The sequence below is a fragment of the Eublepharis macularius genome, chromosome 14 (genome assembly GCF_028583425.1).
Source record: "Eublepharis macularius isolate TG4126 chromosome 14, MPM_Emac_v1.0, whole genome shotgun sequence".
Lineage (NCBI taxonomy): Eukaryota > Metazoa > Chordata > Lepidosauria > Squamata > Eublepharidae > Eublepharis > Eublepharis macularius.
In genome coordinates, this window is record NC_072803.1 from 47,985,465 (window position 1) to 47,998,688 (window position 13,224).

The following is a 13,224-nucleotide window of genomic DNA, read 5'->3' on the forward strand; positions in this document are numbered from 1 at the left end:
TCTTGGGACTAAGCCTCACTGAGTAGACCTTCTTAGGATTGCTCTCTGGGTGATTGTGGATCAGTCATACTCTCTATCTCAGCCTAGCTTAGCTCATAAGGTTAAGAAGATAAAACAAAAGAGTGGAGAAATGTGTTCATGGCTGCAAGCTCCCTGGACAAAAGGCATGATAAAATGTAATAGGCAGACAAATGACTATTACTTTCACATTTTACTTGTTTAGGTGTACACTTAAAACTTTGTCCCTAAAAAATCTGGTGTGAAGGAGCCATTATTGTATATTACCACTAGAACATCCTGTTTATCTACTATACTCAAAGAATTTGCTCAGACTGAAAAATATTTCACAATTCATCTTAATTACTGAAATGATGTATGGTTATCATCTTTACCTATATTAAACCTCAAAAAAGCCTCATCCCTCTCAGAGTTTGTCACTGGCTGTCCATCAAGTTCTTCCAATGACCTCAAATGGAAAATGGTGTAAAGACGGTAATGAGGTAGGTTTACAATGGGGTTGTCAGCCAGGAACAGAGAAGTCAAATCTTTAAGGAACTTCAATTTAGCTACCTCATGGAACTGTAAAGAAAAAAAATTACAATAATTAAACACTCCTTGAAACAGAAATTATGATCAATTTTCTGCTAATAGATGCACAATTTAACAATATTATGCAACAATCACAATATTACGACACTGCTGTAACCTAAGACATTAGGTAAAACCTTGAAACCTATCAAAAAATTCTCAACTGAAAAGGGAACTGCAAGAATATCACCCAAAGACAAAAATTACAATGAAGTCAAAAGTTAAATTTTGATTTTCCTATTGAAACCTGCATTTTCAATAAGAGTGCTGGATACTTTAGCAGAGTGCTGTATACTTCCTGAGCTTTAAAAAAATGTGAAGAAACACTAAACACCACATCCCAAAATGGGAGTGTTTTTGGATAATAGCTAAAAATGGCAAGCACACTGTTCTGGCTTATCTCATCAGTGATGGATTCAAGCAGACTTGGATTCAAATTTGCACCCTGGAATTAAAGTTTACTGGGTGAACTTGGGCCAATCACTCTGTCAGCTTAACCTATTTAACAAGACTGTTGTGAGAACAAAATGGGGAGAGAAGAATGATGTGTGCTGTCCTGCGCAGCTTTGAGAAAGGGCAGAAAAAAAGCATACAGAGAGAATTTGAGTTAAAATAAATCTGGGTTACGTTTTAACATTGTGCAGAAAAGCCATCTGGTGCAGTTTTTTAAAAATACTGCATGTGGGTACTCCTTTCCATCTCAATCTCTGCTGAAAAACTCCTGTGTGTTGCCATGGAACCCCAGAGGCTTCTGAAGCAAATTCTAGCGGACACTCAGCAAATCCTAGGGCACTGGATACGTTTAGTAGACTTTACTGGTGTTTCACTTCAACTGAGGATATGACCTAAAGTTCACCTAAACACTCTCCTACAGCTGAATATTACAAGCAGAAAGTGATGGAAGTGTGTTTCAGGGACCTGCTCACCATTACTGATGTTCTCATTGAAGAATCTCCAATAAGCTTCCCACGAGCTCTGCAGCCCAGGTTCCCTAAAGAAGTTTGAGATCTACTGCTCTAGCTTTTGTCCACACAATTCTAATCTGCATATATTAGAAATATGGGGGAACCACATACTTTTTGCTTTAGAAAAGATCTGTTCTTACAGAAAAAGTTAAAACAAGAAAAAAAGACAATCAAACCCCAACAAAAAAAAAAACACTGTGCAAGTATTACCACATGTTGAAATCACTTACTGAAGATACTTTATTATGTCTCAAATTCAAGGTGCGCAAAGATCGGAGTTTTTTTCCCATCCACCCAGGGATGTGCTCAATTTCATTCCCGGCAAGGTTCAGTTTCTGCAGGTTGAGAAGGTGTTCGATACTTTCTATTTTACTGGAGAAAAATGAAGTATTTTTAAAAGTCATTTAAAAATTTATAATGGTTTTCCTTCATTGTTTGGCACCACGTAAATAACATTTGTGTTTGCATGTTCCCCGCTTCCCTCACGTGCTGTGAACTAGTCACAGCACAGAATTAGTAATATGTCAATGCTTAATTGCTGATTCTTGTTTTAGCATTGTTTTCAGCTTGTACCATTTCTGTACGTTTGCATTTGCATACCCTATTGCATTGTTTATTGAATAAACCAGTTGTTGAACATATTGACTTACAGTGTGTAATCCATCTTGAGTCCAAGTGAGAATGATGTTACAAATAACATAAATAAATAATAGTTACTCCTATTTAACTAAACAATAGTTGCTATTGCAAGTTATAGTTTGTCACTGTATCTGAATAGGTAAACAATGTCATATACTGGCCTTCTAAAGCAGAACTGTAAACCAGCTTTCTAATTTGTTATTCTGGTCTGGAGGGTAAACTTAAACCACAGATTTCCTGTTCAGATAAAACAGCAAACTGAAGCTTGTACTGAAGCAGAAGTAACTAATTTTCCTTGAACACCAGAAAGAAAAGAAAGAAAGAAAGAAAGAAAGAAAGAAAGAAAGAAAGAAAGAAAGAAAGAAAGAAAGAAAGAAAGAAAGAAAGAAAGAAAGAAAGAAAGAAAGAAAGAAAGAAAGAAAGAAGTGCATGAACACAAAACTCATTCCAAACCAAACCAAAATTTATTTGTATTTAGCCATAGGCCATTACAAATCGCAGATGACAGAGAGTAAAACAAAGAGACATAGGATTAACTAAAATTGATATAACATGATTAAAAGAAATAAAATTTAGAATTAAATACAACCAATGGACCATTTTCAGTTGTCAAATTTGGGTACAACAACAAATATATACACAGTTAGTAGCAGCGATAAGTATCCACCCTCTCTTGGTGAACATAAAATTTCAATTCTACTATACACTGATGACACAAAACTCATTCATGTATAACTAAACTATCACTAGGTTTTACAGAAACTGAAGTGTTAGCCATCTTAGTTAGCCATCTTAGTCTGTAGTAGCAAAATAGAGTTAGCCATCTTAGCCATCTTAGTCTGTAGTAGCAATCTTAGTCTGCCATCTTAGTCTGTAGTAGCAAAATAGAAAAATGGTGCTACTGGACTCTTCTATTTTGAAGTGTTTCAGATGTACATTAGCTTCAGGCGAGGAAGAACCCTCTGGAGAACAGCAAAAATAATTTAAAGTCTTTTTTCCTAGTCCAAGAGTCAGTAACCTTTTATAATTAAAAGCCCAACATCAAATTTCAGAGCAAGAAAACAATAAAGAGACAGTATCAGAAAGCATACCTGGACAACTGAAACAATACAATTTAATTAGGAGTTTGCAGCAAAAAAAATCAGCTTAATTTGGATCCAGTATTCAAGAATACCATAAATATTTGTTATTCCTGATAGTCAGGTCAGATTCTCGATTTGGATTTGGTTTTAACCAGGAATACCAAATATATTCAGCCATTATTTTCTACAGGGAAAGTTATCCAGGGAGCTAGGGGGCATTTTTCAAGCAAACACCACCAAATTTATCGGGAACCTAGACCTGCCAGTCCAGTAAAGACCCACCTAGTTTCAGGAAGATTGGATGCACGGGGTTAATTCTATAGGCCCCTGAACAAGGTGCCCTCAGCTACTCTCCACTGTTTCAGGCAACCCCTGTCAAAAAGCCACTTCCCAATGCAAGCTGAACCAACAAAGCCCAACAGAACCAAAATGAAGCAAGGAGATCCCACTGGACCAAACTGAAGTAATGGGACCAACATCACACCAGAGAATCCCACCAGAACTAATGCCCAACCAGAGAATCCCACTGGTACTAAACTGAAGCAAGGAAAGGCACTGTTGCAAACCCAACCGAACCAGAGTCACTCAAAGAACCCAGGCAGGCAGAACCCAGGGCCAGTGTAAGCACAATAAAATAAACCCCAAACCACAAAATCCCAACAAAATCAATTTCAAAAAACCAAACTGAAGCAAGGACTATTGCAAGTCCAACAGAATCAACATCAAACCATTACCAGACAAGTCTGGGAAGCTTGCAAAAGGGGGGAAGCTAACTTATTCACTCACACCCCTTCCCTCATGTCTCACTCCCCTCTCCCCGGAGGGAAAAAGGCCAGGAAAGCCTTGGAAAATTGGGGGGAGAAAAAAGCTTGCAAGAGCAGCCGGCCAGAATTAAAAAGGCTGTAGCTTGCGTTTGCCAGATAAACCTGAATATATTCTGGTTTATCTGTCATTGATTTAATCAGTATCCTGAATTTAATCAGTATCCCAAATTTATTCAGGATTCTCTAATGTTATTTTGTAACCCAGATACCGAATCGTACACCCCTAAATTCAACATGATCAATAAATGACAGCCATAAGGTTTCTGCAGCTCAAACTTTGGCTGTTCTGAGTTCTTTATTAGGAAGTGGTACACTCATAAGTTCTCACAATAACTAATAAATACACACAAGATGATGCTGCACAATTGTTTTAGTGCACTGACATAAATTTGTGCATGAATCACAGTTGGATTACTAGGAACTGTTCACCTCTATTATTTCCATTTTTCTAAAGGATCTCTAAGAAGCCCTTGAGTCCCACAAAATCTATACCAGCCATTCCCTTCATATACAGGTTATTCTAACATCCCACCTCCACTTCCTAGATACCTTACTTTAAAGATTTGTTTTCCTTCTAAAAGAGCCACATTTAGTTGTAGAGCCATGGTTTGCGGGCCTCTTTAAACTTATATTTAATGTCATGGAATGCCTGCCAGATCTTAGCTTTTTCTTCTATACAAAAATTAACACAGAGCAGTCACAAGAGTTATTTTAGCAACTCAATACCCGCTCTCCACACAAATCAACAGGAGTATCCCCTGCTTTGACTGCTGCAAATCTCCTCCCCATCCCCTGCAACATGCAACTAGTGTGTATTAGCTCAACAAACCTTCTACCCTGAAGAGTTGTTAGCAGTGTCCTGCACATGGAGTACAGGGTAAGTAAGCACAGTGCAAAACAGATGCTCAGGTAGTGCAGTCCTAAACAATTACATCCCTTCTAAATCCATGGATTTCAGTTTACTTCAGAGGGTATAATTCTACTTTGGATCGCACTGTTTGCCACTGTGCTATTGCTGAGGTCTGATTTCTGCACTTGGAAGGGTGCAATTGTAGAACTGCACTGCCATGGGTGAGGGCAATCAGTAAAAAATGCTACCCCCTTTTCCAAAGTCTTTGAAACTACATATTTGGACACACGACATTGCACTCAATAAGACTATCAAATCAATCAGCATGCTTACAACTGCAGCCTGAAGTTTCCTTGCATAACAAAACACACTTACCACAGGAAGAGCTACAGTAGTCCTAGCCTGTGTAACATTTTTATTTTATTCTTATTTTATTTTTATTAAAGCAAAAAATAAGTACAGAAAAAAGAGGAAGAAAGGGAGACAATCAAGACAAATATAAAACTGTGTGCTACAAGGGTTGTTAAAATACCAAGTACAAGTATCATGACCTTTATCAATATTAGAGTAGTAATTAATATAATAGTTGAGCCTAATTAGTATATATTTCCCATCTGTACAACACATACAGAATTCAAACCTATTCCTGCTTATTATTTAATAATAAAAGACTCGTTATTTTGTTACTGCTCCAATATCCTTTCCATTTTTAACAATTAATTATTAACAATAACACTGCTTATTACTTAATGTAACTGATTATCATAGCCTTTTGTATTAATATAGAGTATTATAGAAGATTCTAACCTATTTCTACCTCTTATCTTAAAAAGAAGAAAAAAATCCTTATTTCACTTCTGTTTATCATTACCTTTAACTTACAGTTTACTTAATGATAACAATGTTGACTTTATGCCAATATTTCCATATTATACGGTCTGTTCTACCAATTATCTACCTATTCTACCAATTACCTTTATATAACTATCTTACAATTAAATTATAAAACATATCAATATGCAATCATTATCAGATTTACAAGACCAAGGCCTCTTATAAATTTTATCCATTATAAGCAAAATATTTCCCCATTTCTCTTTGAGTTCTTTAATTGGCCTTCTATTTATATAATTTGTCAATTTTGCCATCACCACATATTCTGATATTTTGTCCTTCCAAATTTCCCTGGTTGGGCATTCTTCTGTGTTCTCTCATCGGAAAGAAAAAAAACCCCTATGCCAATTACTAATTGCCACAATGCAGAAACACTTTTCTACTAGCAAAGCATTACCTAAGAAATTACATTATGAAGAAAAATGTTTGCAACATTTTAATAACATAATAATAACGATTTATATACTGCTCTTCAGAACAACTTAATGCTACACTCAGAGAGGTTTACAAAGTGTGTTATTATCTTCATGACAATCACCCTGTAAGGTGGGTGGGGCTGAGAGAGATGTGACTGACTCAAGTTCACCCAGCTGGCTTCAAGCAGAGGACTGGGGAATCAAACCCAGTTCTCCAGATTAGAGTCCTGCTGCTCTTAACCACTAAACCAAACTTAGCTCTATCATCATCATCAATATATCTATTTCTCAATGTGGCCTCATCTGCAGATTCTTAAATCCAGAGACTGGGGCTATGGACAGACAAGACAGATCTTTCTACAATCCTGAGAAAAGTTCCAAGGCTGCAGAAAAATCTGGAAAATATATATTAAAACTTTCCAAAATGACACAAGCAGTCCTTAGTGGTCATTGCTAGAAAATCACAACCATACTGCAAGCCTTTAAATCTTAGTTTCTGTCAGTAAAAATATAGAATAAGGGGGCAGGCCCCTTTCCAGGGCAGTTTTGGTCTTTGAGAGAGGACTCATTGGGGCCAGGCCTAGCAGCAACCAACAACAACTTGCTACCACATGATTTGCATTTCTCATCCCGGCCCAGGTGTTCAGTTCTATTCAACAGCAACCACTCCATGATAGCCAGTGTAAAGTAGTGGTTAAAGTTTAAAATTAGGATTTGGGAGACCCAAGTTCAAATCTCTACTCTGCTGTGGAACCTTACTGTGTAACTTTGGGCCAATCACACACTCAGTTTAACATACCCCACAGAGTCATTGTTAGGCTAAAAATAGAGATTTGGAGAATGATGTAAACTGCTTTGGGTCCCCATTGGGGAGATAGGCAGAGTATAAATGAAGTAAATAAATATAGTTGAAGATGGGGGCAGGTCTCCCCTTGTTTGCTTCAATTCCCTCTCCCCCTCTCCGTAGCTTACCTTATTTTGTTGTAGGACAGATTAAGGTCCCGTAGCTTGAAAAGTTTATCCAATTTTTCAATCTTCTCAATCAGATTGTTACTGAGATTAAGGACTTCAAGTTTCTCACACTTCTCCAAATTTTCTATGTACTGTAAATATAAACAGGACTTTATAGTAGTAGATTAGCCTCTACAGTATGATAAAAGTAGTCTTCTGTTCTGTTTATTAAGAACCATGCTGACTGGAACATTATACCATGCTGTCAAGTGGGATGAATAGTGGATTGTTATTGTGCCATTTTATTTTAAAACAGAAAAGGGAATAATCTTTAAAAACCATGTTTTACTAAGGAGGCATTCAAAAGAGCATTTAGAGAGTCTTAAATGCTTAATTAGGAGATAATTTTGAAATACACAAATTCAGAGCTGTACACTGGTTGCAGATTGTTATTTTAATTTTAAACTGCAATGACATATCTCCTATTTTGTTTCTTATACTAATTTTATTCTTCCAAATCATTTAATTAGTCATCCAAAAATAGTGTCGGGAATTCCAAGGTCTGAACTGGAAGGCTCATGGCAAAACTCAGCCAAGTAAGATACCTCAGGCTTTTACCATTGTACCCAGAGCCACCTTCTTCAGCTGCAGAAGGAAGGAGGTGTGCCGATTTGTTTGCTGTGTTTAGTCTCTAGATTGGCCAGCCCTGATACAAATACCAGGAGGATGGCATTCTCTTCTGGCTTAGTTAACAGAGTAGAACCTCAACATGCAGCCACGGACTTGCAGGGACTACAAATTAAGAACAATACCTTCTGGAGCTGGTGGCCTAGCCCTAACAAGCAGCTCCAGTAACAACTCGCAATAACAATGAATAGCAGCTCATCAAAAGTAGCGTACAAAGCAATTTGCCTTTTAAAAGGCAAAAAATATTAAGGACTGAAGGATTTGGGGTTTCTAATTTTTGCCAAATATCTGATTTTTTTTTTTAAGTATAGCATGCATTATGTACATGAACAACAGGAGTTTTTCTCCCAAGTGAGTACATATCTATGACAACAATATACCTTAAACTTCTTTCCTCCATCTTTAGCAAGAGAAAGATTCAAAGAAGTTACACGTGCCACATTTTCCTGTTTGGACAATTTCTTGATAAGAGTCTCTGTTATGTATCTAATACCTGTAATGATACAGTTGCCGCCTGAAATTAATAATGAAGTATGTTACTTACAAAGTTAGAAATTTTGCTATTGCTAAAGGAAAAATGTTATGACAAAACAGGCATGCCCCAAAAACTACTATGAAAGGAAAATTTAGTTTTTGTACAGAAAATAAACAGCCTGAAATTTAATTAAACACTTTTAACTAGATAGTGCCATTTTGAGTTTAAGGCTTTGAGATTTATCAAATACTGATTTCTGCTAGTTCTAAATCTGTAATCAGGAGGGCTTTATAGAGTTGTGCTTAAGGAAATGGGTCAGAGAGATGCTTTTGTAAAGGGATAGGGACTGTGTACTGTACTACTGGGTACTATCTGTTGCTATATTATGCTCCAACAGGGTAATTTCCACTTCATTATTGCTTATGTTTGCTTCAGCATTATTTCAGCTCTGTATTCAGATTTATGCTTGTTTTCAAGTTTCTGCAAACCATAACCCACTGTACAGTTTACTGAATGTCCCAATCATTAATTGTATTGACTTAAACTGTGTAAACCATGTTGAATCTCAGGGAGAAAGGTTAGCTTTAAATAAAATAAATATAAATAAATAAACCAGATCTGAAGTCAACACTGATGTCTACGTCACCTGATATTGTGTAATTTAAGATGTGTCCAGTAAACTTGGAGGTTCTAATAAAATTAATATAAATAACGTTATTTAGAAATATGGATAACAATCAAGCATCAGAGAATACTTTGAATATGCAATAGTAACATGCTCTACAACTTTTATATCTTGATTTCTATGAGAATGAATTATAAGAAAGGAAAATCCAAAATGTAGCAGTCTTCCAGTTTTACTGCTGAGGAAGAAGAGCTGGAGTTATTTGTTAGTGACGGAAATTTTTATACACACACACAAAAGATGATCTAAATTTGACTAGAATTAGCACTGACTGAATAACACAAGCATATCACCAGACAACCATGATATTTCACACAATTATTTTAAAGACCATTGTGAAATATACAGATTGTATTCTAACAAGAGGATGGACTGCTATTGTGTTCAATGAAATCTTCCGTGGGATACACATCGCATTGCACTGGCCATTATCCAGAAGAGGTCAAAGCACTACCTGTTTCCCAGGGTTCAAGTAGAAAATTTATGGGAACTCTGAACCAAATTAACTCCTGAAGCCCTGAGATCAATGGCAAAACAGGAAATGCATGAGCTTCTGTTCCAGGAAGTGGCCAATGGACTGTGGTGCATATGTGCCTCTGCATGTCTATCTATTTATGGGGGTACCTCCATTAGGCCCTGTGTAAATTCCTCCAAATAATCCCAGCTATGCTTTCCAGGGTGGATTATGCCCTTAGTATTTATATAGTGCTAAAAAACACTTTTATTACAAGGTGCTAATTTAACAGCTATATTCTGCAAAAAATAGAAACAAAAGTTAAGAACTTCTAAAAATGAACAGTGTGTACTATTTAAAATTCTTTATGTGATCAAATATAATTAATAACAATACCTTGTCCGACATGATAATCAAAGGGAATTTCTAAATCCCTTTCTTCAACTAGATCTCCTGAATAACTTGGTTCTGTGGCTAGATAAGCAGCAGAAGTTCCTTGTCTGCTAAGTGGAGATGGTGACCGGCAGCTTGAGCTCATTGGACTCTGAGTGCGAGATGGAGACATTTGCCTTTTTTCAAATGATGCTCTTTGTGGTCGGCCTTTCTTCATTTCACAGAATGCTGCATTTTACGAGATGAAAAGCTACAAACATATAGACACAAGGTTTTCAAAGGCATAAATATTAGCAGCTGCTCAAATGTAAAAATTAAAAATCCAGGTACTGATTTTAACAAGTTTGTTTGCTTAAACAAACCTTCCAGCACAGCTTCCCTTGTGAGCTTTTTAAAAAAAAAACTTGGTGAAGGAAACTTAAAAGCAATTTATCCAAGCACTGAGAACTAACTCTGGCTTCACGCCTTCCATCTTTGCTTAACTCGCTGCAGGTCTCCTTAGCGTAGTTTCAGGAAGCTGTGGTTTGCCCAAGTGTAGAAATACTAGAGCTGATACTAGCACTTTATTTTCAAAAAGCAAGCTGAGAGCATCAGCAAGCAAGCTTCTTTAGAGTTCTTGATTATTGCAGCCATTACAAAAAGTAAAGCAAATTGTCTATCTACTGTGCCAATTAGCCACACAGTTATAAACAACACGAAGTGGCTACTGTCAAAGCTACTTTTTCACTTTTTTATTTCAGCAAAATAGGAGCTATACAGTGGGCAAAAATTAAGGACAGAACAAAGGCAAAATACCAAACCACATTAAATGTGGTTACTCAAAGGTGGCTTACTCAAAGCATCTGGGACCAGATAGTTGTGGGGATGTTTTGTGCAAATGCAAAATATAATGCATTTCCTTCCTGGCAATAACTAAAAGAAGTTCAAGCTTCCGCTCTTGCTTAAACATGTGTGCACATACAGAACTCATGATCAGCCATCAAAGATGGGACAGTTATAAAAGGCAGAAGTCTATTTTGGTTCACTTGATATCAAGTCTGTGCCTTTTGATAGTTCACGTGGTCTTTGCTGTGGGCTTTGCTTTTGATGCATACAAAGCAACCAGTCATGTTGCCCAAAGCTAAGTGAAAAGAAAGTATTTGCTCCTGAAACAACTTTAAAAACTTTCTTCCATTATTCTTCTTTAAGACTTATTTCAGTTAGCCCTTGTTAAAAAGGAATAATAAGAAATTGTAAAGTTAGAATACTGCTATGTATTATACTGTATGCAATCATTTATGTTACTCTCACAATTCTGCAGAACCAAAATTAATTTCCTCGATCCATTAACTGATCCATTTAATGCTGTCATCTTTATTTCTTATATTCTAGATACCTGGCATTAATCTTAGAGGATTATAATTTAGAAAAAAATATTTAAAACTGCTAAAGTGTTTGTTTTGAGCATCATTAAAGCACAGCTCTATCATGATATACAAACATGTAACAAACTAGGAATTCCCCACCCCCACCCCATTTTAGCCTCCAAGTCTGATAAATTCATACTGTTATAATACAGAACTGGCCTTTGGACATATTTTATTGAACACCATCAGTGTAATCTCATCTAAAACAATGTTCTCATGTCTACACAGAGTTGCACAACCACAACCACCTACCTCAGTGATATGAGCCAGAGTGGTGTAGTGGTTAGAATCCTGGATTAGGAGACCCCAGATTAAATGTTCAGCCACAAAGCTCAATGGGTGGCCTTGGACCAGTCTTTCTCTTGCAACCTCACCTCCCCCACAAGGTTGTTCTGAGGATAAAACTGAAGAATGGAAAAATCATTTGAAGTCCTGAAGGGAAGACAGTTATTATCTATGAAAATTTAGGAAGTTTCAATGCTTTGTTCATTGTATCCCTTATACGGTTTTTATTACATTGTTCTCTAATCTTTCAGTCCAGCTTTGGTGCATTGTTTGTCTCTGCCTGAGACCCAGGAGAGGTGCTGTCAGTCTGATCATGATGGATCAACAGTCTGATTCAGTATAATTCAGGTTCATGTGTACGTATTATACAAATATAGCATATATTTTACATACTTTTCTAATTTTTGTAATCTATTGTCTATGATTAGTTGTATGTTTTATACTGTCTACTACGTTGCTTTTTAACTGGATACTCCACCTTGAGTCTCATGAAGAAAAACAGGCTATAAAAGTTGAAAGCAAGCAAGAAAGTAAGAAAATAGACTTCTGATTTATTTGTAATGCAGACCTTCCTAGCCCCAAGTCAACTGTCATTAGAAATTTCAGAGCTAGTTCTACTTGGATACACAAAGAAGTGCGAAAATATCTCTCTGTCTAATAACATCTGAACTTTTGAAACAGCAGAGAGAGAATGAATGGAGATGATAAAACCCAGATGCAGTACACCACTACAAACAAAATTTTAAAAATGGTGAAAAACAGGAAAATTCAACCAGGGAACAGCTTCAATAGTCAACAGATATCCAATAATCAAATATATACAGTCAAATCAGTGGCATCTCTTAGAATCAGGAACATGCCAGAATTATGTGCTCTCTCTCTCTCTTAGTATGTGATGATAAAATATATATTAAGAGCCAGGGTGGTGTAGTGGTTAAGAGCGCAGGATTCTAATCTGGAGAACCAAGTATGATTCCCCACTCCTCCACTTGAAGCCAACTGGGTGACCTTGGGTCAGTCACAGTTTCTAGGAGCTCTCTCAACCCCACCCAAGGGGTTTTGTTGTGGAGATAATAACATACATTGTAAACTGCTCTGAGTGGGCATAAAGTTGTCCTGAAGAGCAGTATATAAATCAAATGTTATTATTATTAACAACAACATATGGTCACCTACTCAAGAATACTAAGCAAAGACTAGTTACATCTTATTCCAGATGAGATGACCTATAATAAAGCAAAAATAATAAAAGTGTGGGTTATCTCTCTCTCCCAGAGATAAATACAATGCATACCTGTATATGAACCTGACATTCTAATCAATTTTATTATATTTTTATCCTGCTTTTCAGCCAAAATAGGCACTCAAAGCAGGTCACAAGAATTAACACACACACACACACACACCAAATACAGATGATACCACATGCATAAATTCTGTCAGGAAAGAATGCTCAACTAAGATCCAGGGCACAATGGTGGAGTGAGGCCTCTTTCTCGTGGCCCCACTGATAGCAGTTAGAAGCTGGAGGAAGTATCATAGAATCACAGGGTTGGTCAAGGGTCATCTAGTCCAACCCCCTGGGGGCTGCTGTCGGTTGGACTCCACATACAATACTTTTTGCCTTCCC

At 36.8% G+C, this 13,224-nt stretch overlaps 1 protein-coding gene across 1 annotated transcript in view; it reads right to left on the reverse strand.

Annotated features, from left to right (window-relative positions):
- Positions 1 to 13,224, reverse strand: part of CNTRL (centriolin) — a 92,698-nt gene that overhangs the window by 78,507 nt on the left and 967 nt on the right. Inside the window, exons 2-7 of the mRNA XM_054997646.1 lie at positions 11,562 to 11,713; positions 9,907 to 10,153; positions 8,277 to 8,410; positions 7,231 to 7,361; positions 1,784 to 1,925; positions 393 to 579 (exon numbers count right to left, since the gene is read on the reverse strand). Of these exons, the coding sequence (XP_054853621.1) occupies positions 393 to 579; positions 1,784 to 1,925; positions 7,231 to 7,361; positions 8,277 to 8,410; positions 9,907 to 10,120 (808 nt within the window). The 5' untranslated portion in view covers positions 10,121 to 10,153; positions 11,562 to 11,713. The remainder of the gene's footprint in view (positions 1 to 392; positions 580 to 1,783; positions 1,926 to 7,230; positions 7,362 to 8,276; positions 8,411 to 9,906; positions 10,154 to 11,561; positions 11,714 to 13,224) is intronic.